General features: G+C 47.7%; 14 protein-coding genes and 1 non-coding gene across 15 annotated transcripts; 7 read left to right on the top strand and 8 right to left on the bottom strand.

Moving 5' to 3' along the window:
* Positions 1-135: 135 nt before the first annotated feature.
* On the bottom strand, positions 136-1,461 carry B0J16DRAFT_163365 (Alpha/Beta hydrolase protein). The gene has a single exon (XM_046122253.1). It carries the CDS (start codon positions 1,162-1,164, stop codon positions 349-351), a length of 816 nt encoding a protein of 271 aa, XP_045981709.1. The 5' UTR covers positions 1,165-1,461; the 3' UTR covers positions 136-348.
* B0J16DRAFT_163361 (uncharacterized protein) lies at positions 1,341-2,661 on the bottom strand. The gene is made up of 3 exons (XM_046122252.1): positions 1,938-2,661; positions 1,783-1,893; positions 1,341-1,738 (listed from the first exon to the last, which is right to left on the bottom strand). The coding sequence occupies exons 1-3, from the start codon at positions 2,571-2,573 to the stop codon at positions 1,517-1,519; spliced, it is 969 nt and encodes a 322-aa protein (XP_045981708.1). The 5' UTR covers positions 2,574-2,661; the 3' UTR covers positions 1,341-1,516.
* Positions 2,662-3,533: 872 nt separating this feature from the next.
* B0J16DRAFT_373768 (uncharacterized protein) lies at positions 3,534-4,854 on the top strand. Its single transcript, XM_046130544.1, has 2 exons — positions 3,534-3,983; positions 4,037-4,854. The coding sequence occupies exons 1-2, from the start codon at positions 3,617-3,619 to the stop codon at positions 4,675-4,677; spliced, it is 1,008 nt and encodes a 335-aa protein (XP_045981707.1). The 5' UTR covers positions 3,534-3,616; the 3' UTR covers positions 4,678-4,854.
* Positions 4,855-5,185: 331 nt separating this feature from the next.
* B0J16DRAFT_345616 (C2H2 type zinc-finger-domain-containing protein) lies at positions 5,186-6,294 on the top strand. The gene has a single exon (XM_046128297.1). The coding sequence runs from the start codon at positions 5,271-5,273 to the stop codon at positions 6,219-6,221; it is 951 nt and encodes a 316-aa protein (XP_045981706.1). The 5' UTR covers positions 5,186-5,270; the 3' UTR covers positions 6,222-6,294.
* Positions 6,295-7,773, bottom strand: B0J16DRAFT_345615 (uncharacterized protein). Its single transcript, XM_046128296.1, has one exon. It carries the CDS (start codon positions 7,661-7,663, stop codon positions 6,395-6,397), a length of 1,269 nt encoding a protein of 422 aa, XP_045981705.1. The 5' UTR covers positions 7,664-7,773; the 3' UTR covers positions 6,295-6,394.
* Positions 7,774-8,014: 241 nt separating this feature from the next.
* B0J16DRAFT_416369 (cytochrome P450) lies at positions 8,015-10,022 on the top strand. Its single transcript, XM_046133573.1, has 3 exons — positions 8,015-8,485; positions 8,539-9,603; positions 9,651-10,022. The coding sequence occupies exons 1-3, from the start codon at positions 8,063-8,065 to the stop codon at positions 9,714-9,716; spliced, it is 1,554 nt and encodes a 517-aa protein (XP_045981704.1). The 5' UTR covers positions 8,015-8,062; the 3' UTR covers positions 9,717-10,022.
* Positions 10,010-10,081, bottom strand: B0J16DRAFT_t181. The gene has a single exon. It is a non-coding gene; the product is annotated as a tRNA-Arg (tRNA).
* Positions 10,082-10,335: 254 nt separating this feature from the next.
* On the bottom strand, positions 10,336-11,442 carry B0J16DRAFT_363790 (uncharacterized protein). The gene is made up of 2 exons (XM_046129892.1): positions 11,188-11,442; positions 10,336-11,133 (listed from the first exon to the last, which is right to left on the bottom strand). Exons 1-2 carry the CDS (start codon positions 11,324-11,326, stop codon positions 10,397-10,399), a joined length of 876 nt encoding a protein of 291 aa, XP_045981703.1. The 5' UTR covers positions 11,327-11,442; the 3' UTR covers positions 10,336-10,396.
* Positions 11,443-11,756: 314 nt separating this feature from the next.
* On the top strand, positions 11,757-12,873 carry B0J16DRAFT_356920 (uncharacterized protein; the record flags this gene model as incomplete). The annotated part of the gene is made up of 5 exons (XM_046129509.1): positions 11,757-11,847; positions 11,893-11,941; positions 11,992-12,206; positions 12,260-12,551; positions 12,597-12,873. The coding sequence occupies 5 exons, from the start codon at positions 11,757-11,759 to the stop codon at positions 12,871-12,873; spliced, it is 924 nt and encodes a 307-aa protein (XP_045981702.1).
* A 49-nt stretch (positions 12,874-12,922) lies between these two features.
* B0J16DRAFT_289845 (uncharacterized protein) lies at positions 12,923-14,733 on the bottom strand. The gene is made up of 3 exons (XM_046124223.1): positions 14,281-14,733; positions 13,960-14,231; positions 12,923-13,912 (listed from the first exon to the last, which is right to left on the bottom strand). Exons 1-3 carry the CDS (start codon positions 14,489-14,491, stop codon positions 13,187-13,189), a joined length of 1,209 nt encoding a protein of 402 aa, XP_045981701.1. The 5' UTR covers positions 14,492-14,733; the 3' UTR covers positions 12,923-13,186.
* A 2,302-nt stretch (positions 14,734-17,035) lies between these two features.
* B0J16DRAFT_345608 (uncharacterized protein) lies at positions 17,036-18,482 on the top strand. The gene has a single exon (XM_046128295.1). It carries the CDS (start codon positions 17,217-17,219, stop codon positions 18,285-18,287), a length of 1,071 nt encoding a protein of 356 aa, XP_045981700.1. The 5' UTR covers positions 17,036-17,216; the 3' UTR covers positions 18,288-18,482.
* On the bottom strand, positions 18,483-20,349 carry B0J16DRAFT_345606 (uncharacterized protein). The gene is made up of 2 exons (XM_046128294.1): positions 19,939-20,349; positions 18,483-19,892 (listed from the first exon to the last, which is right to left on the bottom strand). The coding sequence occupies exons 1-2, from the start codon at positions 20,317-20,319 to the stop codon at positions 18,546-18,548; spliced, it is 1,728 nt and encodes a 575-aa protein (XP_045981699.1). The 5' UTR covers positions 20,320-20,349; the 3' UTR covers positions 18,483-18,545.
* A 45-nt stretch (positions 20,350-20,394) lies between these two features.
* On the top strand, positions 20,395-23,181 carry B0J16DRAFT_163247 (uncharacterized protein). Its single transcript, XM_046122250.1, has 2 exons — positions 20,395-21,505; positions 21,565-23,181. Exons 1-2 carry the CDS (start codon positions 20,598-20,600, stop codon positions 22,898-22,900), a joined length of 2,244 nt encoding a protein of 747 aa, XP_045981698.1. The 5' UTR covers positions 20,395-20,597; the 3' UTR covers positions 22,901-23,181.
* B0J16DRAFT_163228 (uncharacterized protein) lies at positions 23,174-24,368 on the top strand. The gene is made up of 5 exons (XM_046122248.1): positions 23,174-23,516; positions 23,596-23,749; positions 23,805-23,915; positions 23,968-24,162; positions 24,217-24,368. Exons 1-5 carry the CDS (start codon positions 23,446-23,448, stop codon positions 24,298-24,300), a joined length of 615 nt encoding a protein of 204 aa, XP_045981697.1. The 5' UTR covers positions 23,174-23,445; the 3' UTR covers positions 24,301-24,368.
* B0J16DRAFT_163240 (uncharacterized protein) lies at positions 24,178-24,960 on the bottom strand. Its single transcript, XM_046122249.1, has one exon. The coding sequence runs from the start codon at positions 24,836-24,838 to the stop codon at positions 24,437-24,439; it is 402 nt and encodes a 133-aa protein (XP_045981696.1). The 5' UTR covers positions 24,839-24,960; the 3' UTR covers positions 24,178-24,436.
* Positions 24,961-26,320: the final 1,360 nt, after the last annotated feature.

Below are 26,320 nucleotides of genomic sequence, written 5' to 3'. Positions count from 1 at the left end.
ACTGGCTCTAGTTCTGTAGCTATTGTACTCTGCCCTCTTGACGGACTCATGGAAGTGTTGATGGGCAGTGCTAAACAGAGCCGACATGTAAGAGTGTGCAAGATATCACTGATGGATCACAAGTAATTAAAGTTTTTGTTCATTTTTCTTGTTTCTAAAATGCAATTACCTGTGCATCTCATGAACCTGTTGTCCTTGGCCCGCTTCTAAATGGTTGGATGATCCACAGGTATGCTCCGCCATCTGATTGTGATAAAGGCCCAAGTCTACATTGCAATACTTGAGCCAGAAAGCTGTCCAGAAAATCAGGCATACTAACAGCCATGAAACGATTCAAACCTAGCCTCATCACCTCCTCTTCTCCAATATACTAATCATCTCTAAGAGATAAGGAACAAACTCCTTCGTCTCACATTGAAAGCCCTCATGATGACCCGGAACAGTCATACGCGGACAGCCCAAAATTTCAGCCTGTGCCTCAATAGCCCTTGCATAAAATGCCTCCTTACATCTTGCGCCTCTCATAACACCAACACTAGTCTTATTCTCTTTGATGCGGAAGAAGTTGGGGGCGTAGCCAAGTAACCTGGGAAACTCATTCTCCAAGAAGTTCCGACCATTTGACGGCTCAGGAGATGCAGGCTTGGGAACTCCCTCGTCATCATACCCAATAAGACACTTGTCGAATTCTGCGACAACAGCGTCCAGTCCCTTTTCTCTGTGCAATGCCACAAGACTATACATCCAGTCGTAAATTTCGGTTGCTTCAGGCATGAGCACAGAAATTCCTGCTTCATGGGAAATCAGATGGACAACCATTTCGGGATAATCGTGCGCAAATTGGTATCCGAAAATACCACCACTGCTACTGCCAAAAATGATCGCTTTGTCAAAACCGACAGCTTTGATGACTGCTCGGATATCGCGGGCTTGTTGAGTTGGGCTTAGTGGTTTGTTTACAGGGACTTGGCTCGCTGACATTTGCCGTCTGTCGAAGGTGGCGCAAGTATAGCGGTCTGATAGTACGGCTATGATGTTGTTGAACTGTCGTCCGTGGCCGTTACCACCTGGGATGAAGATCATGAGAGGACCGGTGCCTTGATACCAGTAGTGAAGATCGCAGCCCTCATTATGGACTGTTGCTCGAGTCGGGTTGAACTCCATGATGGGTTGTTTGCTGTGCTTCAATTAATCGCAAAGTCTAGCCAAGACATGAAGAAGAAAGCTTGGATTATATAGCGATGGCCTCAGTTGCTATGCTTACCGACTTTTATTTAGCCTAAAGTTGGTCGCTGACTATTGGAATCCTTCGATGTGACTCAGGCCGGAGTCGTATCATGCGATACCGAAAAAAGGTCCTAACACTGTATCTAGGTCCGCAGGACATGTTACATCGTAAAGGCTTATCGGCCTACACATATGTGAGTACACCAATCAAGACTTTCTTTACCTAAGGTCTGAGTCAACCTAGTTAAGTTTGTAGATTTAACTACTAGAATCGTTTATGTGCTTGTTACTAGATATCCACACTGTTTTCGCTCACCCGCACGGCTTTGCCCATGATCCTCACAGACTTGGTATCCCGAAGCCACTCAACTGTCAATTGACCTCCCTCTTTGGACTGTTGCAAGACCTTCAACGTGTTTCCGCTGAAATCGGGGTGATGCTGTTTCAGTCGTGCTGTAGTCTCAGCGTTGGACAAAGCATGAGGAATGATAGCTCGGTGGGCAGAGCCGGTCTTTTAGGTGTCAGTCAGATTCACAAACAGTGGGGTTTACTTACGGCGATATCTTCCGCAAAGTGATTTCCAAAAGCGTTGAGCACACGGGTATGGATATGCTCGGAAGGCGATGTCGAGATTTGGAAAAGGTACATAAATTTGTTGAGTGAAGCCTGATGTATAAGCATATGCTGTTCGATCACGGATAGAGACTTACTAGTTTCTGCGGATCGATGGTAAGACCCTTGAGATCAAGATCAGGACTATACTCGAGCAAGAGATACTGATCCACGTCAAACAAGCCGACAGGTTCGCCTTGTCCTTCCCACTTAGAACCAGTCGCCCCCTCGAAAAGTCCCTTCAGCTCATCCCACCTGTCGCTCGACTTTGAAACTGCAGGAAGGTCAAGCAGTTCTGGAAACTCGATGCCCACGAGCTTCTCATCCGCAAAGGGGCTCTGATGGAGTGAGGCAGAGATAACACCATGAAGCCTGGTCAAGTACCTCAGCGTTTGAGGTGGGTTCGGTAGAGTACTAAACAGATGCTGGGACAAAGCAAGAGTAGCATGGCCGCAGAGTGGTCCTTCGTGGGAAACGTTGAACCAGCGAACGGCGTAGTCGGGCGCGTCATTTCCTGGTTTGAGAGGGACCGCGAACGCTATCATCGGATATCCGAGTTTTGTCGCAAGTTCCTGCAATTTTGAAGCCGGAGGGAATATCTCGTAAGGAAACTCTGCATCTTTGCTGTATTCAGGGCTATCGCTTGGTGCGGGAAGTACAACGACACCAGCTGGGTTGCCTTGAGCCTTATCGGAGGCAAAAGCGTTGTACGCTGTCAAAGTAGTAGAACCCATTTTAGCAATAGTAAAGTGTAAATTAGTTTGATTGAATAGTCATAAGAGAACTGCAATGTTTTTAGTTATTTATCGATAGCAGTTATAGTAGAGTCATCGCAAGGGCGTAAAGATGACTCTGCCCCTCACGATGACCACAGTGGGGTGACTAAGCGGGAGATTGGTCAGAATGTTCTCGAAAGGGAATGGCACAATTATCAGCATCCGACTTCGCAACGAAATAAAGACTCATCCCTCAGCACCATGAAGGAATGAATCCGAATATACTAAGCCCTTGCAATTGAAGGGTTAACTGCAGAAGTAACATGGCTGAAAGATCTCGGCTAGACGCAAAACGGACAGTCGCAGACGTCGAATCAAACCACCGTCAAACCGAGTGTCCCCGCTCTGAGCTAACCACCATCTGCTTTTGAATAGCATAAGTTGACAGTAGGGTTTCTTCCTCTGGTCGGTTACACAATGTACCTGTAAGCAATACTGAGTAGAAGTCGTACCGGTAGCCAGTGTAGAGGAGACCCCATAACATACAAGAGCCTTGGTTCGCCTTGGGAAAGACGGGAAAGGCAGTCTAAATAAGTAAAATCCAGCGCTGACTAAATCTCGTTCTTAAGAAATGACCTTGGACAGCGAGCTTGAAGGTTTCTTTGACAAGCACTAGTGTAGGGCTGGTGGCTTTTGCGGCGTGAGGCCTTCGGGAAACGCCAAGACTTCCGAGTACGACTCCTACAGCCAATCAGGACAGACTAACATGTCTGTCAGATTACCGATCGGGCTGCATCCGGACCAATCCTAGCTGACAAGCATCTGTGCTTACTCTGTCGGATATCCATGTTTGCGCGAGTATGAATGCCGATAACTTTAATATGCATAGGATTAATAAAGAGAATGGGGGTTAAGAGTTATATAACTCGTGAGTGGAAGCTGAAGAAAGTATCATCATCAGCAATAACAATCACATCTCTCAACCACACCCGGCAAACATAACAACACGCTCAACATTTCAAGAACACTTATCGAAGTACCAATAATCTGAAACAGTCAAGATGGTCGCAATCAAGACAATCAAGACCTCCAACTCCACAACCTTCCCCCAATCCCTCCCTCAGAATCTCACAGCCGTCTTCCTCGGCGCTACATCAGGCATTGGTCGATCCACAGTCAAACAACTCGCCATCGCAACAGACGGCAAGTCACCTACTATCTATATCGTCGGCCGAAGTGCTTCAGCCGCAACACCTCTTATTGCCGAGCTTCGCCAAAGCAACCCATCCGCCACCATAGAATTCATCGAGAGAGATGTTTCGCTGGTGAAGGAAGCCGATGCTGCTATGAAGGAGATTTCAAAGCGTGAGACCAAGGTTGATATCTTGTTCATGTCTGTCGGTTTCATGTCATTTGAAGGACGAAAAGGTAAGCCACACACTCGACTCCAAGCTCACTGATAGAAGACTAACCATTTGCAGAAACAAAGGAAAAGCTTGAACCATCTTTGACAACTCGCTTCTACAGCCGCGTCCGTGCCATCCAGGTTCTTCTGCCTCTTCTCAATCGCAGCGAGAACCCTCATGTCACCAACATTCTTGCTGGAGGCCAAGAAGGTCCTCTAGTCGAAGATGATCTCGACCTCGCCAAGCCAGGAAACTTTGGTGTCGCATCTTCCGCCAATCAAGCCGCCACCATGCTCACTCTCGCCCTGGAGCGTTTTGCGCGAGAGAACCCGAAGATCAGCTTTGTCCACGCCTTTCCCGGTCTGACCGCGACACCACTTCTTTCTCGAGGATCAAGCGGAATCATTGGATTTCTGCTTCAGTGGATTGTTACGCCCTTAGGTGGCCTGCTCTTTGCTAGCCCCGACGATGTCGCTGCTCGAGCTTTGTTCTATGCAACCAATGCTCGATACACGGTTGAGGAGACTGAAGCTGCGGCGATTCCCATTCCCCAAGAACTTGAGAAGGCCAAGAGATCTGCTGGTGGCGTGTTTCTGATCACCGAGAAGAGTGAGCCAGCGGATAATGAAAAGGTGCTGGCTGGTATCAGGGAGAAGATGGCTAGTAAGGTTGAGGCTCATGTGGATAATGTGTTCAAGGGACTTTTTGGACAGTAGTTGGGAAGAATATGAGATGGCCAAGTCTGGGAATCATGGCGTTTTGGTATCTAATTAATTGGTTATGGATCTGTTTTTTCCGCATTATAATTCTACCAGTCAAAGTTCGAACAAAAGAAATCATGAGAAACGTTCTAGACAACTAACGGCTGAAGACAAAGGCCAAACTTTTTCTTCCGGCGGCGAATCTTGTGACATGTTCAGAAAGGGTTCCTTCGGGCCCGGGGTCCCGTGGGGTTTGGTTGCGGCAGGGTAGACATTAGCGCTATCTGCCTCTTTGCTCGTCTTGGTACAGGTTTGTTAGGGGGAAAGTACTGGCCCCGCGGTGGAGCGGAATCACTATGAATCATTCTAGACAGCACCCAAAAAGGACTAGCGGTGACACTTGACTCACCTCGATCAGCCAATCAAGGTGCTCTAAATTGACACCCATACTTTTTAACCTTCATCTATTAGAGATCGAGAAAACATATAAGGCCTGATGATCCTCGTGTTATCCATCTAATTCAACAAGCAACTAATACATCAACTCACTTGAGAACAGAGTCTCGCTTTTATCTCATCAACACTTCTACTCTTCATCAATCAACTTGATGCTAGGAGCAACAACTACCGACACCACTACAACAACCAGCATGACCTCGCTGTCAACACTCCCAACCAACATCGAGGATACCAATCCTCTCACTCCCAACACCATGGAGTCTCCCAAACCTTCAGAACAAATCGTCCAATCCTTTACGCCCGGTCAATGTCTTTTCTGTCCCATCACATCCTCAACCCTCGAGGATGGCATGACCCATATGCAAAAGTTCCACGGGCTCTTCATCCCCCAACAGCAACATCTCACAGTTGACCTTGAAACATTCTTCAGATACTTACATCTTGTGATTTTCGAGTATCGAGAATGTTTGTACTGTGAAACCACGAGATCTACTGTCCAGGCTGTTCAGCAGCATATGATGGGCAAAGGTCACTGCAAATTTGACCTTTCGGAGGAATCAGAATTTGCCGACTTTTATGACTTTTATCAAAGTCAGGACGACGTCGCTGAAGATTCTGCGAGTGATAGTGGCAGTGACAAGGATAACCGCAAACCATTGAAAGTGGACCAGGACTCAATGCGTCTACCATCTGGAAGACTCATCTCCAAGAAGACCTCAGCGCAAGCAGAGCCCTCACTATCTCAAATACGCCGTCGGCCACGCACCACAACGCCTCAGATAGAATATGTTTCTGAGCCCGATTATGAACCTAATATTACCGACGGTGTTTGTATCCCCGGCACCCAGGCGTTGACCAGACGGGAAAGACGACAAAAGGCCACGGCAGCACATCAACTAGCCAACATGAGTGTCGGCGATCGCACCGCTCTGATGCACCTGTCTTCAGCTGAGCAGCGCTCACTCATAGCTACGAACCAGAGATTCAAGGAGAAGACGCAGAAGGAAGAAGCTAAGAGTCAGCGAAGGATTGATAGGAAGGGGAACAAGAACTTGTATGCTTATTGGAACACTGAAACACCGGTGTACCAATGTGGCTAGTAAAGGTGCATGGCGAAGGCAGATACAAGGTCCAAGTCTTTTCATAATTTAGCTACCAAATCAAGATCTTTATCCCATTTTGATACATCATTTATTGCTTCGTGCACTTGATATTGTGCGACCGGATAGATATAAGTATTCTAGCGTGAACGTTCTGTTAGATGACTTATTCTCTAGAAAAGAGACCATAAGTAGTCAGCCATAGGATCCTTCCACAGCAAAAGACATTCTGTCTCCTGATCATTCCACCATAAAATATAATCCGTCCCATTATCTGCTGTCCGGAAAGGTGGCTGTGAGAATATCACGTAAGTCTCAGCGACTTTGGGTAGCAAACCCCATGCCGGACCGAAGGACGCGACAGGCATGAAATATGAAAATAGAGGACCAATCGAAAATATAGTAGTCATAGCCATTATGAAACAAAAGACACAAAAGCCAATGATTATCCCAATCACCTCAAGAATGACCCCGCACAGGGTCTTGGATTTCAGTTTATAGCCATCCACACGGGCAATGGCCATCTTTCCCAGGGTCAAGGCAGCTAGAAACCCTGCGACAATGAAAAAGTAGAAGGATGGTAGATGGGCGTTTGGTAGAAATGATTTGGCGAGTTCGAAGATGAAGGGGTAGGAGATTTCAACGTATCTCGGAAATACTATCTGGCCGTTGTATGTCACTGAAAGGATGCAGAGAACCCATGTCGCCATTGACGTCTCCATCCCAGCGTTGGGCAGATAGGGAATGTGATACCACCGACGACAACGTCCTGGATCACCTCGGAAGAAGCGAAGGATTTCCTTCAATCGCATATCTTTTGTTGCAGGTGAGATAACCTCAGGCGCCTCTCTAAAGCCAGGTAGCTTAAGTAGAAGAAGGATGGACATGACTGAGACAGTAGTGCCGCCAACAGCCAGTTCAAATGTGCGATGGTCAATTATGCTGAGGGAATCCCAGCCGTGGAGACTCAGCCTTCGTTTGTATAAGAAAATGGTAGCCACAAACTGGAACAGCGTACCAGCCATGACTACCAATCTTCCAATTTTAACCCATGCCCTTTCAGTTCGGGATTCTACTCTTCTCTCTTCCGTCAAAAGACCGACACTCTCTTCCACTGGACGCTCAGGGCGTGGTTTCCTCGCAAGCAGGACACTCCATTGCCGGGCATAGATGCGGACATGCTGTTGCCAAAAGTTGGGCTTTTGTAAAATGCTGATAGCCAAGGTGGTGTGAATGACAAGTAGACCAAGAGCTGTTTGGAAGATGACGATAAATGGAAAGAAGAGAAATATAACTGGTTCGATGGATGCGAGGCGCTCTTCGCGAAGGGACTGGAGGTTGCAGAAGGCCACGACTGCCGTGAGATGAGCGATTATTAGCTTGACTATGAGCTCTCTCACGCCACGACTGTCGCCATCAGGACATTCACCATCCCCACTCATTCTAGCATTTGAGAAGGACAGCTCAATATGCTTTCCGAATTCATTAAACTGGACAAGATTATGGTGGAAAGAGAAGAAAGATCGCAAGGATCTATCGTCTGACACGTCAATTATGCGGCTGAGCATTAAGCCTCGGTTTCAAACATCATATCAGGCTGACCAGCAGGCAGTGACTTTACAACCAATCAAAGCTCACATAATCCGCTAGTGAGGGGCAATCGAATGTCTCGTAGGAACACGATCAATTGGTAGATTGTCGTCCGATAAGGCTGACTCATCTCGTATTCGCATCCACTGATTCGATCAACTAATATCGACTAAAACATTTGATGGTGCTTACTCCTGACCTACTTTTGGACACATTTTTCAATCTTTGCATATTCCACTGCAAAGTTGAAGATGGAAGCTCTTTACGGGAGTCTACGAGCATTACCGCTCTCTATATCAATTCCCTTTACAATTGGTGCCACAATCTTATTATCGGTCGTTACCAATGTTGTTCGACAAATATGGTTCCCGAATCCTCATCGCCCTCCCGTCGTCTTTCACATCTTTCCCTTGATCGGCAGCACTGTTCAATACGGTATCGATCCGTATAAATTCTTCTTTGATTGCAGAGCCAAGTATGGAGACTGCTTTACGTTCATCCTACTTGGTAAATCAACGACGGTCTTTCTTGGACCTAAGGGCAATGACTTCATCCTGAATGGCAAGCATGCCGATCTCAACGCTGAAGATGTTTACGGAAAACTCACGACACCTGTTTTTGGAGAAGAGGTCGTGTACGACTGCTCAAATGCACGATTCATGGATCAGAAGAGGGTATGTGATTATCATTCATTCATCTGTGCAGAAGGCTAATTGATGTTCCCTAGCTACTCAAGCTTGGTCTTACTACTGAATCCTTACGGTGTTACATCCCCAAATTCGTCAAGGAAGTCGAAGACTATGTCCGCACCTCACCCTACTTCAAAGGCAACACAGGAATCGTCAACATCACAGAAGTCATGGCCGAAATCACCATTTACACCGCCTCAGGATCTCTTCTAGGAAATGAAGTCCGCGCCATGTTTGACAGCACATTCGCCACTCTGTACCGCCACCTCGACGACGGCTTCCAGCCCATCAATTTCATCATGCCAGGTCTTCCCCTACCTCAGAACTTTAGGCGAGACCATGCAAGAAAGACCATGGAGAAGCTGTTTAGCGACATTATTAGTAAGCGTCGCGAGACAGGGAATCAGGGCGATGAGACGGATATGGTTTGGACACTTATGAATGCTCAGTACAAAGATGGCAAGGACCTTCCGGATCACCATGCTGCGAGGATGTTGATTGCTATTTTGATGGGTGGTCAACATAATACTGCTGCTAGTGGTGCCTGGCTTCTTCTTAACCTTGCGCATAAGCCTCACCTTGTTCAAGAGCTGTACGAAGAGCAACTCGAAGTCCTTGGCTCACCTCAAGAACCTTTGACGTGGGAGAACCTTCAGAAGTTAACGCTCAACGGCCAAGTCATCAAGGAAACCCTCCGTCTTCACAGCCCTATCCACTCCATCCTCCGACAGGTCAAACAACCTATGCGTGTACCCGGTACCGAATGGGTAGTACCTCCGTCCCATACACTTCTTGCGTCTCCTGGCACCATCGCTCGTTCAGAAGAGTTCTTCCCTCGACCTTCCGAATGGGATCCTCACCGCTGGGACAAGATCGAACCTCTTGAGAAGAACGCTGAAGATGGGCAAACTGTGGATTATGGCTTCGGTGTAATGAACAAGTCTGTCACCAGTCCTTATTTGCCTTTTGGGGCTGGTCGACATCGATGTGTGGGTGAGAACTATGCTTATGCTCAACTGGGTGCTATCGTTGCCACCTTTGTGAGATTGCTTCATATTGAACAGCCTGATCCTAAGGCTCCTCTCCCGGATCCAGATTACTCGGTGAGTCTTTCTGCTACTTATGCTGGAAACTTACTAACAACTTCAAGTCTATGTTTTCGCGTCCCATGAACCCGGCTGAGGTCCGCTGGACTCGACGACAGACGGCGGAATAAAGCAGCGGCATAAAGATAGAGGCCAGACCAAAAGTATGTGAGAGCTATAGAGTATTGGCACGTTATATGAAATGCTAGACTAGAGTGACGTTAAACATCGAGATGTGTATTTAGAGAATGCTGCCCAAACTCCCATCAAACCATATCCACGCCAATGAAGTATCAGCAGTAAACCGGCAATATTCTAGCCAGGCAATCAGCTGCACTTCCACTGGATACAAAAAGTAGGGAGAGACAGAAAAGGTTTAAACTGGGCCTGTGGATACATCTATTCGACTCGTAGCGCAAAAATATGATCATGCTGGGGATCGAACCCAGAATCTTCTGATTCGTAGTCAGACGCCTTGCCATTGGGCCACACGACCGTATCCAATTGTTGAAGACCGGCCTCCGAAAGGAATCCTGTGAAGCCGAAGTCCAAAAATTCACGAGAGTTGTTATTGTTACTCCGGGTGTATGGACTAGCGCGGGCTCGTAAGTAGGTTCGGGTCTCTCAGCAGATTGTCTGAGATGAAAACACCATCGTTGTCGCGCGTGCCGATGTAGCCGTCGAATGCGAGACCTCTGATCTCGTCAGGTTGTGATAAGTCAAACAAGATCAAAATTAATGTTAACGCCAGTCTAAAAATCATATATCTCATAAACTCCTCTCATAGTCTAAATGACAGATACCTTGCACATCAACCAGTATGCCACTGCAACAACCTCTCTCCTCTACTCTCCCTCCATCGATTCGTCGCCTCCAACATCTCCGGACAACCCTGAAGCAGCCATCCCCATTTTTTCAAAAACTTAGGCGACACTTCCCACGAATGCGGCAGAGAAGCATCACCCCATACAATCAAGCTGGGCCTCTCTATGTTCTCTAAATTCGCCTCCGCTACATCCTCACACAGTTCATCATCATCCAAGAGATTCGCGTCTTGCGCCAAGATCATGTTGTCTCTAAACTTGGGGAAAGGAAATATGTCGAGCCAAGGATGATGAGCAACGAACCTTTGCACAGGTGTTGGCTCTAAACATTTGGGCGTGTTGGGTGAAGACGGCCATGGTCCGCTTTGGTTGAATGGGGAGATTGCTTCGTTTAAACACATTAGTGTACGATCGAAGCCTATCAACGTAGCATTTTTTGCAATGGCTATGTTGACGTTCAGTGTGATGAGAAATGGGAGTTGTGAGATCCGAGGTGCGTTCATGGTATAGTCCAGATAGGCCATACTGGCAAGTGCGAGTACTCTTTGACTGATGTCCGGACTCTTGAAGACCTCACACATTTCCATGATGGCTTGCATCATTGCGTTGGGAGATTGTTGCAGAGCTGCCTCAACTGAAGCTTTCGATTGAGCTGGCAGGTCGGTTTGCTCGACTAGATTGGCGGCAACCCGACTTCTCTCAAGTTTCTGCCGCTTTCTAAGGTCTGTAACATAAGTATTAGATAAGTGTACATGTTATTGGGCATTTAGCCACTTACATTGGGATCTTTTGTTGAGTCTGTTCTGCAGCTTTCGTCTTTCTGCAGTGCTAGTAACCCCTGTCCAGTCCTCACCCGCCCTTTGGACCAGGAGCTGCTGTGCCATAGGCTCAACAACGATGTGATATGGAGCAGCCATCACTTCCGTCGGAACCAAGATTTCTGACGACAGATGTTTCTGCTTTTCGTTATGACGAATGACCGAAAGTTGCAAAAGAAAGATTAGAATGAGGTCTGAGAATGCAGGCTGCTGATTGTCAATCATTGCTGGCAGCGTCATCTTGAGAGAAGCGAAACCCCACTTTATCAGCAGGTTGCATTAGCGCTGTACAGGATGAGCTTAGTTATTGGATAAGCTCACTCTGCCGAGGATTAATCCGATTTTCATGCCGAAGTAAAGGTACGTACATATCATCGAGTTGCAGGAGTACTAAGAAGGCTCAAGATTTGAGTAGATATATGATCGTTGTATTCCATAATGTATTGGCTAAACACATTCTATCATCATAGATTAGCCTCTCTTCACACTCGGCAGCCTAAAGTTGAGGCTTCTTGAGACTGCCTTTATCATGCCTCCTTACAAAATCTCACCCCCGATCAACTGCGATTTGGACTTCAGTCGAGATGGGGTTGTTGGCAAATTAGCGATCATAACTGGAGGTGAGTTTGCTTGGAGATCACCATACGGCCTCTAACATTGTGTAGGGGCCAGCGGAATCGGGAAAGCATACGTACGAGCACTTTATAAAGCAGGGCAAGTTGTGCTATCCAGTCCTTAATAATATGCACTGACAGATTTATCAGAGCCATTGTCGTTATAGGCGACAAAGACGCTATCGCGGGAGAGAAACTTGCTTCTGAGTTACAAGGGTCAAAATTTGTCCAAGTAGACACGACTATCTGGGAAGACCAAGTTCGTCTCTTCAAGGAAGCATCTCAGTTCTCACCTTCGGGGAAAATACACTATGTGATAGCCAATGCTGGTATCACAAAAGCTGATCAGACCTTTACATTCGATGGTGAGAGAACTAAGTAATCCACCAAGTCCTCCAATTGACTCAATTACCACCAGGCCTTGGCAAAGAGCCGGAGACGCCAGACTTACGAATCATCGATGTAAACATCAAGGGTGCCTTATATACGGCAAAGCTCGCCATGCACCATTTCATATCACAGAACGGAACCGAGCCCCAACCTGACCAAAAAGACACCTGCTTGATCTTGATCAGCTCTGGCGCCGGTTTTCTTGACGTCCCCAGATCCCCAGAGTATAGCAGCACTAATTGGGCAGTCCGTGGAATCATGCATGCATTGCGAAGAACATCATTCTACTATGGCAGTCGAGTCAATGTGATTGCACCTTGGTAAGTTCGCCTACACCTGGTTTATGCTTATCTCATCTTTGGCAGGTATATCCGCACAGGTATCTTGTCCAAAGAACAGTTTGACAAAGTGGAAAGTTCAGGCGTTGAGTTTGCAACGGCAGAAGACGCAGGTGAATGCGCTTTGAGAATCTTGAGTGATACAAGTATCAATGGACGGACTCTATTTGTCTGTGCTCGCAAATGGGCTCCCCGAGGGTACATCGACCTGGATATTGAAGATTATCCTGGGAGTCCGTTGCTGCAAGAGATGCAAGAGGATCAGATGAGAAATGCGCCTGTGGAGCTAGGATTATTTCCATAATAGTTATAAAGTCAGTCGTTGCGTCCGCCTATAATAGTAGTCAAGGCCCGGTACAGTTAAGCTTCATCAGCGACGTTAAATAATTAGGATTCAGTAGTGAAAGGCAAAATCAATGTGGCAAAGGCTCAAGCGATATTTCCAAAGAGTGTATTGCATTAATGTTACTAAATGCGTATCTCGAGAGCGGTAGTGACTGTCAGACACATATCTTCTACGGTAAAATGTGTCCTAAAACTGAGCTGGTTGAAAGTAAAAGTCCTTGAGGTTCATGCCTCCCATAAGCCTTATCACAGGCTTCTCAAAAAAGGTGTCTTTACAAAAACACCGAGAGGTCAGGGTTGTCCCAAGGGACCTCGATATCAACAGCCTCAGCGACAAGCTTCTCGAGAGCAGGAAGCTTGTCGAGTCGGTACTTGGTGCCAACATACTCGTGTCCAAAGTTGAGCATGCACTGAAGCAGCTTTCCAAGGGGAGTAATGCCGTTTCGCTCTCCAATGCCCAGGACGGTGGTGTCGATGTGGGTAGCACCGGCTTCGAGGGCGGTGTAGGCGTTGGCGGTGGCGCAGCCAGTGTCGTTGTGGAAGTGAGTCTCGATATCACATCCAATAATCTGGCGCAGGGTAGAGATCTTTTCATAGACCTCGCGCGTGGTGGCGCCTCCAACGGTATCGGCAATTCCCACGCGGTGAGCACCCAGTCGGTCCATGAGCGAGTAAAGCTTGAGGATCTCGCTAAAGTCGGAGCGGAACGAGTCTTCGCCCGAGAAGCGGACCTCGAGACCGTTGGCCTGGGTAAACTCGATGACTTCCTTGGCCTTTTCGGCGATCCAGTTGAGGTCCTTTCCGTGGGAGTGCTTCATGAGCTGGGCCGAAGTGCCGATGCACATGTTGATTCCATCGACGCCTGTTTCAACGGCGATGCGAGCGTCGTCCATGTTACATCGGATGTGGACCAGGACCTTTGCCTTGAGACCCATCTTGCAGATGGCCTGGGCATCGAGCTTGGATTGTGGGGAGGAAGCGGGTGACGTCAATTCAATCTGGGAACGTTAGTCGGGAGTCCATGACTTTCTTCTGGTATACTCACGTATTCGACACCAATGTCATCCAGAGCCTTAGCAATCTTCATCTTGGTCTCAGTGGTGAAGTAAGCGGTAGCAAACTGCTCACCCTCACGGAGAGTAGTGTCGATGATTTTGAAGTTGGCAAGGCTGCCAGAGCTTCGCATGGAAGTTGCTACAGAGCCACTGCGACCGCTGAGACTGGCGAGACTGTCTGCAAGAGAGCTTGCATCATCAGATTCGTTATCGTTGTCATTGTCGTTGTTGTCGTCGGTGGCTGTTAGGGCGGCTTCCAGGGCTGATATTGTTAGTTATTGAACTGAGGACAAGATATGAGATGTTCATACCGATGCCATTGTCGACTCTCTGAGCCTCAGCAACCCCACCTCCCCCATTGGCACCAGAGCTGCTGCTGCTGGCGCCCTGGCCCATGGTGTGGCTAGTATGGTGACCCACGCTATTCGCTCCGCAGCTATTGTCGCCGCTGTTGCTACTAGCAGCACCTTCACCCATGGTGTGGCTGGTGTGGTGGGAGATGGGGTTGTTGGCTGTCTGCATTGTATCTGCCTTAGCATTCAGACGATGCAGGGTATCTGACTATGTGTTCTTTTGTTTTGTGATGTGGTTTGATAACAAGTTGTTGAGTCAAGAAGTGGAGGTGAGAAGAGGCAGGCGGCTAGCAAGGTTTTAAGTACCGCTGTGGAAGAGAAAAAAAAACCTTAGTCAGGGCAGTTTTGAGGTTAGTGACTCAAGAAAAAAATGGCCGAAGGTCGGATCAGCTTGTGAGGCCCTCATAAAGCGGGGTAATGCATGAGAAAAAGAGTTATCATTGGTAGATTGGACTCGGTTAAGCATGTTATCTAGATCGAGCTAGATTGATTAACACGACTTCTACCGCTTCCACTGATGACGAGGCGGCATAGCGGCAAGTAAGCCGCCTCCAAAAAATGACTAAGCCTACGTAGCCAATCACTCCATGACGTCTTCTGTCCAGTTGTCAAGATGGCTGAAGAGGTCGGTAAGACAGACACTGCAACTCATCAGAATAGTGTTGATGGAGCAATTGCATTATTGGTCGCAATGACATATTTATTGTAAGAATAGCGAAAGCTGAACATTGGAATTGGCTTGCGGGAGGCTGAGGCGATGACGTCTTGACCAGTAAAGACTCCAATTAATTGATGTCACTGTATTGTATCTATGTCCGGGTTAGATCAAGAATCACAAGACAAAAAGATTGTACAGACCAGTCAGTCGTTACACTCCATCATTTTATAATATCTGTGTTTTCCAAAATTCGTTGAAGCCTGCGGACAACAGGAATTGTGACCATGCGATTGTGGTTCTGATGTTATCCTAAACAGCGACTTTGTTCGTATCGTTTCTCAACACTTGTGAAATCAGAGCCAGGTGAGAAGCGAGCAACCCAAGTTTTGCGTTTGTTGTCCATCCACCTGAGGAAACGCGCATGATGACTGAACACATATCGACCATTAAAACAAGCAACACGAGCGTCAAATCTTCCATGGTTGTGAGAGCTACTGGAGGCGGAAACAAGTAGAGGAGGTAGAAGTGAGAAATGTTCTAACCATCACGGCGATTTCGTCTGCCTTTTATGTACTCGGCCTACTGTCTTGACCCGCAAAGCGGGATTTTTGTTAGATGTTGGTTCATTGTTGCTTGACTTCGCTGTGGCTGATGCAAGGGTTTGATGCAAGAGGACGGATGTCACGGCTTGTTTTATCATTTCATGTGATCGCACCTGGAACCTGTCCAAAACCAGAACAAAACAAAAATTCTCATCGCTGCGACAAAGATTTGCGTGGTGTAGAGTCATAGCGTAGCGTATGTGGTATCACAAAATTAGAATTGAAGCGTGTATTGTAGGGTAACTATGATGCCCAGACGTCAAAGCGGCTTATCGATAAGCACGATGAAGTTATCGCGAAACCCGATAAGAAAAAATGGATCACAGTCGGTCGGAGGCCTACCTACACGACTGATGCAGGAACAAAACAGAACAATGACATATTTACAGATCGCCAAGCCGAAAGCGAATGTCACCGAAAACATGCAAATGGAAAGGCAGGACGGAGATCGATTGAAGTAGTTTAAATCCGGTAACATCTCCAGATAATGTGGTGTCGGGACATTAAAAATAGAAGGCCCTGGTGAAAAAGGGGGTTCGGTTGCTGCTTTGGCATTCCAGAACTTCAAAAATAACAACCGGAGACCTTGCTTAGTGCGGACGCGATTAGCGGAAAATTCCTTGGACCGATTTTAGGTATACGAGGTTTTTGGCTTTGGTCTGAGAATGGCAGCGGGACTTTGGTTGTATTGGACAGGATGCCCTGGTCCAATGGCGTGGGGACAGGTCATCCTTTTAATAGACCACTTGGCCCTGCATTGCAGGCTGTAAGCTGAATGTCCGGTTTTGGGTTAACTGCCGACTGAGAGAGGAGAGAGACGATGAGATGGATCATGGTAGATACCTGCCTGAATAGAGTCTTAGGAGGAGCGACAATGGAAGAGAGGAACAGTTGCTCATCAACTTTGGACTGACAAATGTGTTCTAAAAACGTCTTTGCCCTTGCCTCTTGACCTTGACTCCCGAAGATTGGGACGAAGCCAGCCGGGATGGAGAAAAAGGGGACGGGCCACTCAAGCCTCAATGCGCCAATGTAACGGTCTTGTCCGGAGCTTACCAGCCAAGCCATCAAAGCAAAGCAGAGAGCAACCCAGACCCAAGCGCTAGACGAAACCCGGCGCTTCCGACCAGCGCCAACTTTCAATAAATAACAAGCCACAGACCAAATAAACAGTAAACTATTCGAATGCAAATGCACAGCCAGCCTTATCAAGCCACATCTTTTCTTTTTTTGCTTGAGTCAGCGCCGTTAAGATTCGTTGAGTTTGGAGGGGACCATGCCCAATTATGTAATTTATCTGACGTTAGTTAGCGGGCTAGTACCTGATTTTATACAGGGGCTACAGAACCTACCCCTGCTGACATGCCCCCCCGGCAGTTCTTTGACCTCTCTCCGTTCTGTTACAAGAACAGAACCCTATACATAAGGACGACGGACGCGTCGCCACTGCGCACTCTGATCTTTATTTACACATATTCCATATTCCACACGAGGTTGTCCTTGTCTAAGCCTTTCTTCCCTCTCGTATAGCCTCACTTTCCATCAGCTCAGCTCTCTCACCAAAGACACCGCCCCTTTCACAGCTCCACTTCTCTGTGACATCTTCAGTCTCAATCTCGTATAGCCAGCCCATCATGCCATCAGCCCCTGGATCCCCACGCGGCAGCATCATGACCCAGGAAGCCTACCAAAAAAGAAGAGATGCCAGCAGCAGCGAAGATGAGGATGATAACATCAATTATGATTCCGACGATGACTCCAAGGCGGTCAAGTCAAAGGACCAGCGGAACAAGCAGGAGGCTCATCTCGCTACTTACCGACAAAAAATGATGAAGACTACTACTGGACAACCATCAGCAGAGCACACACGAATTCCTTCACTAAAGGGTCCCTGGATGGATATCACCGATAGTGATGACGACGACGACATTCCTCTGGCCATGCTCCAGGCTAAGACACGGGGCGATCAAAAGTCTCGGCTCTCTGGCGTGCGATCAAACCCCAACTTACGCGCGTCAGCGCAACAGCATCTTATGAGACCTGGCTCATCACAAGGACAGCACAGCGGCAGCTCTCATCTCCGATTACCATCATTCGCCTCAAACCTTCCCCAAGACCCATTCCAAGATCCTTACCAAGATCCTTTCAACGAGAAGAAGCCCATGTTCAATGGCGGACTCATTGGTGTTATTGCAAGTGAGGAGCGCGCCAAGGCCGCGCGACGAGGTGGAACACCGAGCGTGAGCCTCACAGGCCCTCCTTCACCAGGATACGGCATGCCCAATTCCTCACCATATATGGGCTCACCTTATGGAATGCACCAAGCGTCACAATCTCAATCTTCACTATCCGGTATGCCCGGTGGATCACCATATATGGCTTCGCCATACGGCATGCAACAGGCCTCTAGATCACAGTCTTCGCTCGCCGGAATGCCTATGCACCCTCAAATGCAACACCAGGTTCCCCACGGTATTCAAGAGCAGATGCAATTCATGCAAGCCTCGACATATGGCGCCCAGCACAAGCCATCCAGCTCATGGGGCAGCATTCAGCAAAGACCAGGAACGAGCGGAAGCATGGCTGGTCTGCAGAAGCCTTCTATGCCGGCATATGGAGGATATGCGCAGTCTATTCCCCCAGCGGAGCGAAGCAATGTTGGTCTGCCAAGTCGTTACAGGGCAGTCTCTAAGCAAAAGGCGTAAGGAAATCTGAAGAAAAAATGTACGAACAGGATTGAAGACTTAAAATGAAAATGGCTTTAGGGATGAAAGGCACGATACGATAATTTCCTTACTTTATGCGTCTCAGGGAAGAGCGCCTTACTTGCAATAGTTTACTATGTCCAACGGTATCGGAAGCTCCAAGAGCACAATTAGTTATGTACATTACGTGAAACAATTTAAATATTCACTATGATTATCTGACTCATTTTTAATGATCTTTGTGCTATCCCATAGATCCTATAAACTGTTCAAGTCTTCTTCTAACAAAGCAACTATACCCGAATAGAAGTTGTGCTGGAAATTCTCATCCTCCACGGCGCAAGCCTGGGCTTTGAATCCAACATCTAGGCATCGTCGCACTGCACTCCCATAATTTGAGCTAGCCTGGCATATCTCATCAGCAAGGCGCTGTGATGTGATAAAATTCGAAAAGGCACTTAGATTGCCACCAAGAATCTCGTTCGGAGTTCGAAGGGACTCTAAACTTTGACCCTTGATCAGCTCAATAAGCAAGACTCCAAGAGGTAATAGTTTGGGTGTTGGTATCGCTATACCTGAGCTGCATTCTGCGAGGCAACTCCGATCACCTTTGAGAAAGGCTCTGTTATAATCGACAACGCCTTGCCTCTGGAAGAGAATGATGTTTCGGGCTGTAGGTAGATCGTTCATAAATGGCGTTTTGTATAAATGAACTACGCTAGTTGTAATGGAAACTGCAAGCTGTAGCCGCTGCCTGTATGTAAAGAGATGCCGTGTATCTTCGTTTCGCAGTACATCAGATAATGGGACTATGGATCCCTGAGCTTCTAATGGTAGCAGAGTAGAATTGTAGACTTGGTACGTCCGTGTTTGCCCCGCTGAATCGTCGGTGATGGAACCCAAGCAGGCAGGTCCAATGTTTGCCTTAGTTTCACTGCAAAGGTCAAGGCATGGCTGGTAGCTCTGCGAAGTACGTGTGGTTGTCTCTAGAGACATGCACGCAACACCACTGTTGATCGAAGAGGTAGTTGTTTCGGTTATCGTACCTGACGAAGAGAATCGAGACATTGAGAATCTGACGGATCTCTTTTCTTTCCCAAGTTTCTGTGCGGTCGGTAATGATGATGATGACAAGCTGGTGGGCACTCGAGGTGGACATTGTGCGTTTGGAACTACTTTCAGAAGTCTCCCTTCCCAATTCTGTCTTGTGGGCTCGACGAGATGCGACTTCTTATCTTGTAGCTGCGAATGAGTGAGGAATAAATCAACATGGTGACCCCGACCTACATCCTCGTCTTCGTCGACACAAAAAGTGTCTGTACACCCTGATAGCCCCACAGAAACTTGATGTTCATGTGTGCACTTGAGGCTAGATTGAACAGCCCGGTAAATGCTCCAAGCAATAGTCCGTAAGATGCCGAGAGCTTTGATCTGGGATCTCACTCTTCTCTTGGGCTCCAGTTCAATACTCATCGTTGCCAATGATTCCAAGCTCGATATGCCATCTTTGATGGTAGCTAACTGCTCCGAGTATGCTGACCGACCCAAAGCGAACGTTATGCGCTTAAGCTCTTTGGCTGCAAGGGTCATATCAGACCACGAAGTCTGAACGCTAGTTAGAACCGTTGAATACCAGGGCAAAACGACTTACCTCAGTCCCACCACCTAGCTTCTCATACATTTCCTCAGTCGCTTTCTGGATGTCTTTCAACGTCGTCTCGAAAACATTCCAGGACTTCCATAACCTGATCCGAATTGCCTTTTGGATCTCCTCTTGGACCCATAAATCACCACCAGGATTCTCGACCATGTCATCAATTCGCGACGGTGGGACTATACCATCCAGCAGCTTCTCACAGACATTTTGAAGTTTAACCTTCTCAGTCTCGAGGTTTCTTATTAGCCTTTGGAGCTCTCGCTCGTATCTTCTGTACCGCTGTATCACCGAAATACCATTTTTGTAGTGCTCCAACGTCGATATCACGAGAGGAATACCGCCCAGGACCACACCCGCTACTTCAAAGCCAGACATCGTTCTCCTCTCGTGAGTATAAGACGGGACCTCGACCCAGATGAGGCGGAGAGACGGAGAATGAAAGCGGGGTATCATTTATGTAATTGTCAGCTTGCATCAGCTGATTAAGATATCGGCTGTTGGTTAAAAAAGCCGCAAGGGCTGTAGCCAATAGATTCATGACAGCGATCATCATGCAGAGGTCCGATGATTAGACCAACTTGGGAAATCAGGCTCTGCTTTGCACCCTCACAACGCAGAGATCACTCGGCTCGGTCCATTGCCTATCCATCAAAATGACGGAAGATAGCATCGCAGACTCGGTGCGAAAGTGCCTCGAACACTTCCACCTCTTAGAACAGGCAGAACCCCGACTTGCTACAGACTCCGACCGAAAGACTGTACGTGAAATTGTCGGGGAGGAAGCCCGTTTCAAGATTTGGTCCGGAAATATCGGTGCGCACAGCACAGGACGGCGATCGCTTCAGTACCGTCTTCGGGATGCATCTCATTTGCAAAAGCAAGTCAAGTCACTCCTGGAAGAATTGTCCGAGCTATTGGTGGATGCATACGCTATCGCTATTGGCGAAAAAGTCCCGTGGGATCACATTGAGGACGATGGGTTGAGCATGGGTTCTAACCCCAACACTGAATCTGATGATGTACCTGCAACCGAGATGGACCAAGTTTTTCAAAATGTCTCTGACGTTATCGATTGCCTGCTACGGCTGAGCGTCGCTATCAGAAACCCGGCCCCTCATGATCGCTTTGCAACATTTGCTTCGATCGACGCCTCGCATTACGAACGATACGATATTGACCACGTCAGATCGAAATTCAGCAAGATGGAGCTTTTTCTTGCTGAAAGGTTAGGCCGAGCAATTTCACGGAGAAGGCAGTACTTCAAGTACCGTGAAAGCCACCACTTGAAACTGTCTCAAGGGCTCAACTGTCGGGAAGCGAACGATGAGAGTACCGTTGCTAGCTCTCTGCCTCAACGCGCGAAAGCTGCTGGCTTCAACGTCGAAGCAGTGGATGAAGATGAAGCCTCCGACTCGGGCGTCACACAAACTTCATTTGCTTCTTCCCATACGGGAGGTGACAAGCTTTGTGTCCCGCAACTTCCCCATGAGGCTGAAGATGGTCCTTTCGAATGTCCTTTCTGCTATATGATGATCATTGCCACTAGCCCATTGTCCTGGAAGTCAGTTGCTCACTATGCATGATGTGTAAGAGAGAAAAAAGCTGACCTGGATGGAATAGGCGACACGTGTTCGCTGACCTTCAGCCCTATGTGTGCCTGTCGAAAGACTGCACAGCATCCGAGATGGACTTCATGCGACGGCGTGAATGGGTTTTACATGAGGTACAGAACCACTGGAAGACATATTCCTGTCCGTATTCGTGCAGTATGGTCTTTTCAACAAAATCCCAATGCCAAGAACATGTCAACAAGACCCATCCTGGTGATTTTCCTCAAGACCAAGTCAGTTCCATGATAGACCTTGGCTCTAAGCGAATTGACGTCGATAATGAGGTTCTCTGCCCTTTCTGTAAGGAACCTCTTCATTCAGTGAAGGAATACCAGCTTCATGTTGGTCGGCACCAGGAGCAACTCGCCCTCTTTGCACTTCCTCCAATAGCGAATGGTAAGGACGAAGCACATTCCGAAGATGAAGATGATGAAGATTCTGGAGAGCATAGTAATGATTTATCCGAAATTGAGACGGATGATGACGGATTCGTTGCCTCAGTAGGGCCTAGGGAGAGCATTAACAAGGACCAAGCCACTGTCTCTAAGGGTGTCCTGCCTCCTGAAGGTAAAGAAGAGTGGGAAGTACCTTCTGGTGCAGGATGGACCAAGATAAGCCGCCAAGTTGTTACCTCCGAGGCGCTAGAAATTGGTATGGAGAGTTTTGAGATTAGAGGAGACTTTCTTATCGTTGGACGAGTGCTCAGTCATGGGGAAATTAAACTGTATACTTCATTGACGCGGGTTCTGCGGGAAACAAGTTCTCTTGGTGGTAATGATGCCACCAGCAACATTCCTCATGGAGGGGGGACAGGAACCGGCAAGGAGATAAAGCTGAGCAATATAGAACTCTCCCAAGAGGAGGGTGCAGTGGGCTTTTCATCAGAAAGAAGCAAGATATCAGGTCAGGATGATACCAAAGACAAGACGACAATCCAGGCTTCAAGCACATCAGACCAAGATGATGCCATGAAGACCCTACTGGCGCTTTCAGCTATAGGCTCCTGGGCTCTCTCACGTAAGGCAAGTGCTGAAGCAAAGTTAAGAGAATTTGAGAAAGAGAGAGAAGCGTTGCACGCTGAAGGCTGGAAGATCTTTGCAGAGAGGGCAAGGATTTGCAGGCAGAAGGCAAATATTGATACTGAGTTAAGAAACATTCAGAAGGCGAGAAGAGAATTGGAGAAGGAGGCAAGAGAAATAGAGAAGGACAAAAGGGAAATAGAGGAGCGACGCAGGAAGTTGCATGGTGCAGGAGTACAGACCACGGAGGAGATGTCTAAGATGAAAGGTTCTGAAGAGTCGATCAAGACAGCCGAGTCTTGGCCCAAGAAGGACCGGTTAAATTAAATATTAAGCTAATAGCCGAAGAAGACAGAGCCGGAGCTCAAGAACTTCCTAAGACATGATAAGACGCCACGGAACCCGCTGGAACTCAGGGCCAAGGAACTTGGAACGTTAGTGGATATTTGGAGGAGAGGTTTGAACCATAGCCACGGAATATAACTTGAGCAAATCATTGCTCGTCATATCAGGAATACAAAAACAAACTCAGAACCAATGGGCAAGCTGATCCCCCAGTGGTGCTGCAAATTACAAGCGGCATTTGTATTAGTAACACCTTTCTCATACAATGCGAGCCAGTATGATAAACTCAACTCTGGCGATCAATCTGTTCTCTCCTAGCTGTTTTGTCCTAGCCGGGTTATGAGCCGTCGCTTGGTTGTTCCTCGGAAGTTGACACTATGCAAAGCCTATGTGGAGCCCGGCATTTCATGATCCAGTCAAGACATCGGGAACCCCGCAGTATACCTATATAAAGGAGGTCTACAGAACGAAACAAAAGGTTAGAAGCCTTTTGCTGCAACTAAATCATACCCAAAGTTAATATCACCATGTCGAACAAAGACTCGGTCGTCTACCATTACCTCGCCATCGGCAAGCTGGGCCGTGGTGAGCCAATCAAGTAAGTAAATTTCTCAATCAAGACCACGAGCCCTCTTGGTCCTCCGGTCATGGCGGTTTAATGCTTATGCACGTTGAAGGTTGTTTATGATAGATGCGGGTATCGAATTCGAGGAGCGTCTCTACGCAAGAGATGATACATGGCCCGCGACGAAGGAGAAATTGATCAAGCAAGGTCTGAGCAGAAATGGCCAGGTGCCTTCTCTCGAATACAAGGGACATGTCCTTACTAACGTAAACATCATCTTGGATATCCATCTCGGTCGCCGAAAGCTGACTTGCTACGCAGCATATTCCGATTCTACGCTATCTGTCACGAGATCTCGGCCGCTACGACGGCCAGACTAGCGAGGATAAGTATTTGACAGACTTGGTATCTGATATCTACGTTGACTGGAGGGCATGTTGCATGATGGACTTTCGAGATCTACCTAGCTAATGGAGGTGGCTAGGCTCAATGGGTGAGAAACCTAAAGGAAGGCCCCCGAGCCGAGTACAAAGAGACTATCGCTCCCCAGTATTACGATCTTATTGGGAAGTACTATGCCGACCGTGAAGGACCTTATCTTCTAGGCGATGAGATCAGCTACACGGACTTTGCTGTCTATGTATCGATCGATAACGACGCACGAACAAAGACACTTCCGGTAAGCCAGATGTCCCGAGAATGGAAGGTTTATAACTGACAATCCGTCTTGTAGGCGAAACTATCGGAGTCTCTTCTGAAATTCAAAGCTGCTTTCGAGGCTAGACCGAAGCTGGTAGAGTACATCAATCAGGGATGAGCTTGGGTGTAGCAGTGTGATAGTTTATGGCTCAGTTCAATATTGTTTCGACAAACTCCGAATACAAGGCTCTGAGATATATTTTCCAAGATTACAGGTCCTAACGTCGCGCTCTCTCGAACCCCGTCCGTCATGCTCAACCTTCTAAGGGGAAATTTCGAAGTGTAGCGTTAACAAGGTCATGCGGCCCCCGACAAAAGATAAGCTTAGGCTCCGTCGAAGAAATATCGTTCTGCTTGCTCTGCACAACGTAGTCCACGCAAACAGCAACAACAGATTCGAACAGCTCAGTGAACTCGACATTGCCGCGTATGCACCATCCGACGATAATGCCTCTCCATTTGCGCTCGTCTAGCTGTGTTTTGAGATCCCCCAAGTTTGAGCCATCTGCGTTGAGGTTGAACCCGATGTTGGTGAATTGTGAAGCTGTCGAGGCTGGGACCTTGGATTCCGACCATTGTTCTCCGAGACTGTCGTTTATGTCGCGGCCGTGAAGGTGGTGAGAGAGTGAGATAGTAAGGATTGGAATGGGATCCATGATTGGAGGGTAGGTGTAGTGGTGAGTTGTCCCTTTGACGAGACAGTTGACTGTGGTGTAGCGATACGTAAGGTAAATCGATGGAAGGAAGAAAGTCCTCTTGTAACTTAGATACAGAGATTAAGTTGTGGGAGGTAGTAGACTAATAAATATAAATACTTTGTGACTATGGGATAAGAGGCCGAGGCATCTTGAAACGCCGATTTGACCTCCGTCAGATTGCATTATTAATCCTCCCCATGTTCTAGTGCTTACGAATGTGCGAAATACAATGAGCAAGCAATCATGCGGTTTGCAAAGGTCTTGCAATGTTCCAGCATCTACACCCGGGTGTTATCCGGCCCGTCTTTGAGAGATGAATGTGGCAAATGCTGTTGTCGTGCCGCTAATTCAATAGCATGCTTGTAGCAGATAGTATAAGGACATAGATAGCTGAGTCTCCCCTCAAGTGTCAAGGTTCAGTGTGAGTGTACATTTGTCCAACATGTCTAGCCCTTTGGTCAGAAACTCCCCAGCAACAAGAGTCTAACAACTTGGACTGCTGTCATACGTTTGTCTTCCAAAATTTGACTTGATCACCGCGCCACGGAGACTGTATCAGACCTCGGTTTGGGGACGAGAATCGAAAGATAGAAAGACCTTTGAGCCCCATGGCCGATGTTGATTACACCGAGGTACGCGCGGAACCTTTTGAAAGCTTCCATCCAGGTGCCCATGCTGGGATACTAACTCTCGCCTTCTTGAGTATTCACTCCGGCGGCGACTTGGTTGATTGGTATGGCATCTTTCTGACAATACATCATCTAGTATCAGAACCTAATAGAAGGGCGTCGGAAAACCTGTCGCAATAGAATCATCCATCAGTCATACAAAGTCAGGAGGCCTCAGAGCTTAATCAGAAAGTTTCCAATTAATGCAGTCCCTCTTGAGTTCCTTAGTGGCAGCTGCATCACGCCGGCTTTCCAATTATCAAGTAAAACGCTTAAATCAACGAACCCTATGCGTCAATCGGGTTGACAAACAAAGTTCAGAGTCTGGAAGGCCGTTGTGACTGTCCTGGAAGCTTCTGGCTGAACCCGTGAGACACCACAGTATGTGAGTCAATCCTGTCGAGAAAAAGAGGAACTCCAGTGCGGTATCGGGGATCCTCATCGCTTCCGTCCAGCCCAGTCGCATCGATTCAATTGAATAGGGAGAACAGTCGTTCGGAACCCTTTGTGACGCAGCACAGATTGACCTTCGGGGCAAGGGCTAGGGATCGCGACGAAGAAGTCAGCAGGGCTTGTGTTGTTCGTCAAGGCTATCCTTCATCGTGCGGCGACAGAATCCTGATTGGGGCTCCAATCGAGAAGAAAGGTCAAGAAAGGTCAAGATGTTGGTGTGCAATTGAGACCTCAGCAAAATGTCAAGACAAGCTGTTGTGAAAGCGGTAGTGTCGACCGAGGTTGTCGTAACATGTCGCTCACATTCGTGCTGTCGAGG

This window comes from Fusarium flagelliforme (assembly GCF_020744385.1).
Source record: "Fusarium flagelliforme strain FIESC 12 MPI-CAGE-AA-0113 chromosome Unknown B0J16scaffold_5, whole genome shotgun sequence".
Classification (NCBI taxonomy): domain Eukaryota; kingdom Fungi; phylum Ascomycota; class Sordariomycetes; order Hypocreales; family Nectriaceae; genus Fusarium; species Fusarium flagelliforme.
This window is presented reverse-complemented; position numbering and strand designations above follow the sequence as displayed.

Coding starts and splice junctions, on each gene's coding strand:
- B0J16DRAFT_163365 (XM_046122253.1), bottom strand. CDS start 1,164: ATGGAGTTCAACCCGACTCGAGCAACAGTCCATAATGAGGGCTGCGAT.
- B0J16DRAFT_163361 (XM_046122252.1), bottom strand. CDS start 2,573: ATGGGTTCTACTACTTTGACAGCGTACAACGCTTTTGCCTCCGATAAG. Junction 1,894..1,937: donor CCATCGATCCGCAGAAACTA/GTAAGTCTCTAT, acceptor CTTATACATCAG/GCTTCACTCAACAAATTTAT. Junction 1,739..1,782: donor ACTTTGCGGAAGATATCGCC/GTAAGTAAACCC, acceptor GACACCTAAAAG/ACCGGCTCTGCCCACCGAGC.
- B0J16DRAFT_373768 (XM_046130544.1), top strand. CDS start 3,617: ATGGTCGCAATCAAGACAATCAAGACCTCCAACTCCACAACCTTCCCC. Junction 3,984..4,036: donor GTCATTTGAAGGACGAAAAG/GTAAGCCACACA, acceptor AACCATTTGCAG/AAACAAAGGAAAAGCTTGAA.
- B0J16DRAFT_345616 (XM_046128297.1), top strand. CDS start 5,271: ATGCTAGGAGCAACAACTACCGACACCACTACAACAACCAGCATGACC.
- B0J16DRAFT_345615 (XM_046128296.1), bottom strand. CDS start 7,663: ATGAGTGGGGATGGTGAATGTCCTGATGGCGACAGTCGTGGCGTGAGA.
- B0J16DRAFT_416369 (XM_046133573.1), top strand. CDS start 8,063: ATGGAAGCTCTTTACGGGAGTCTACGAGCATTACCGCTCTCTATATCA. Junction 8,486..8,538: donor GATTCATGGATCAGAAGAGG/GTATGTGATTAT, acceptor GATGTTCCCTAG/CTACTCAAGCTTGGTCTTAC. Junction 9,604..9,650: donor TCCCGGATCCAGATTACTCG/GTGAGTCTTTCT, acceptor AACAACTTCAAG/TCTATGTTTTCGCGTCCCAT.
- B0J16DRAFT_363790 (XM_046129892.1), bottom strand. CDS start 11,326: ATGGCTGCTCCATATCACATCGTTGTTGAGCCTATGGCACAGCAGCTC. Junction 11,134..11,187: donor ACTCAACAAAAGATCCCAAT/GTAAGTGGCTAA, acceptor CTTATGTTACAG/ACCTTAGAAAGCGGCAGAAA.
- B0J16DRAFT_289845 (XM_046124223.1), bottom strand. CDS start 14,491: ATGCAGACAGCCAACAACCCCATCTCCCACCACACCAGCCACACCATG. Junction 14,232..14,280: donor GAGAGTCGACAATGGCATCG/GTATGAACATCT, acceptor TAACAATATCAG/CCCTGGAAGCCGCCCTAACA. Junction 13,913..13,959: donor ATGACATTGGTGTCGAATAC/GTGAGTATACCA, acceptor TAACGTTCCCAG/ATTGAATTGACGTCACCCGC.
- B0J16DRAFT_345608 (XM_046128295.1), top strand. CDS start 17,217: ATGCCATCAGCCCCTGGATCCCCACGCGGCAGCATCATGACCCAGGAA.
- B0J16DRAFT_345606 (XM_046128294.1), bottom strand. CDS start 20,319: ATGTCTGGCTTTGAAGTAGCGGGTGTGGTCCTGGGCGGTATTCCTCTC. Junction 19,893..19,938: donor AGCTAGGTGGTGGGACTGAG/GTAAGTCGTTTT, acceptor ACTAGCGTTCAG/ACTTCGTGGTCTGATATGAC.
- B0J16DRAFT_163247 (XM_046122250.1), top strand. CDS start 20,598: ATGACGGAAGATAGCATCGCAGACTCGGTGCGAAAGTGCCTCGAACAC. Junction 21,506..21,564: donor ACTAGCCCATTGTCCTGGAA/GTCAGTTGCTCA, acceptor TGGATGGAATAG/GCGACACGTGTTCGCTGACC.
- B0J16DRAFT_163228 (XM_046122248.1), top strand. CDS start 23,446: ATGTCGAACAAAGACTCGGTCGTCTACCATTACCTCGCCATCGGCAAG. Junction 23,517..23,595: donor GGCCGTGGTGAGCCAATCAA/GTAAGTAAATTT, acceptor TGCACGTTGAAG/GTTGTTTATGATAGATGCGG. Junction 24,163..24,216: donor CACGAACAAAGACACTTCCG/GTAAGCCAGATG, acceptor TCCGTCTTGTAG/GCGAAACTATCGGAGTCTCT.
- B0J16DRAFT_163240 (XM_046122249.1), bottom strand. CDS start 24,838: ATGGATCCCATTCCAATCCTTACTATCTCACTCTCTCACCACCTTCAC.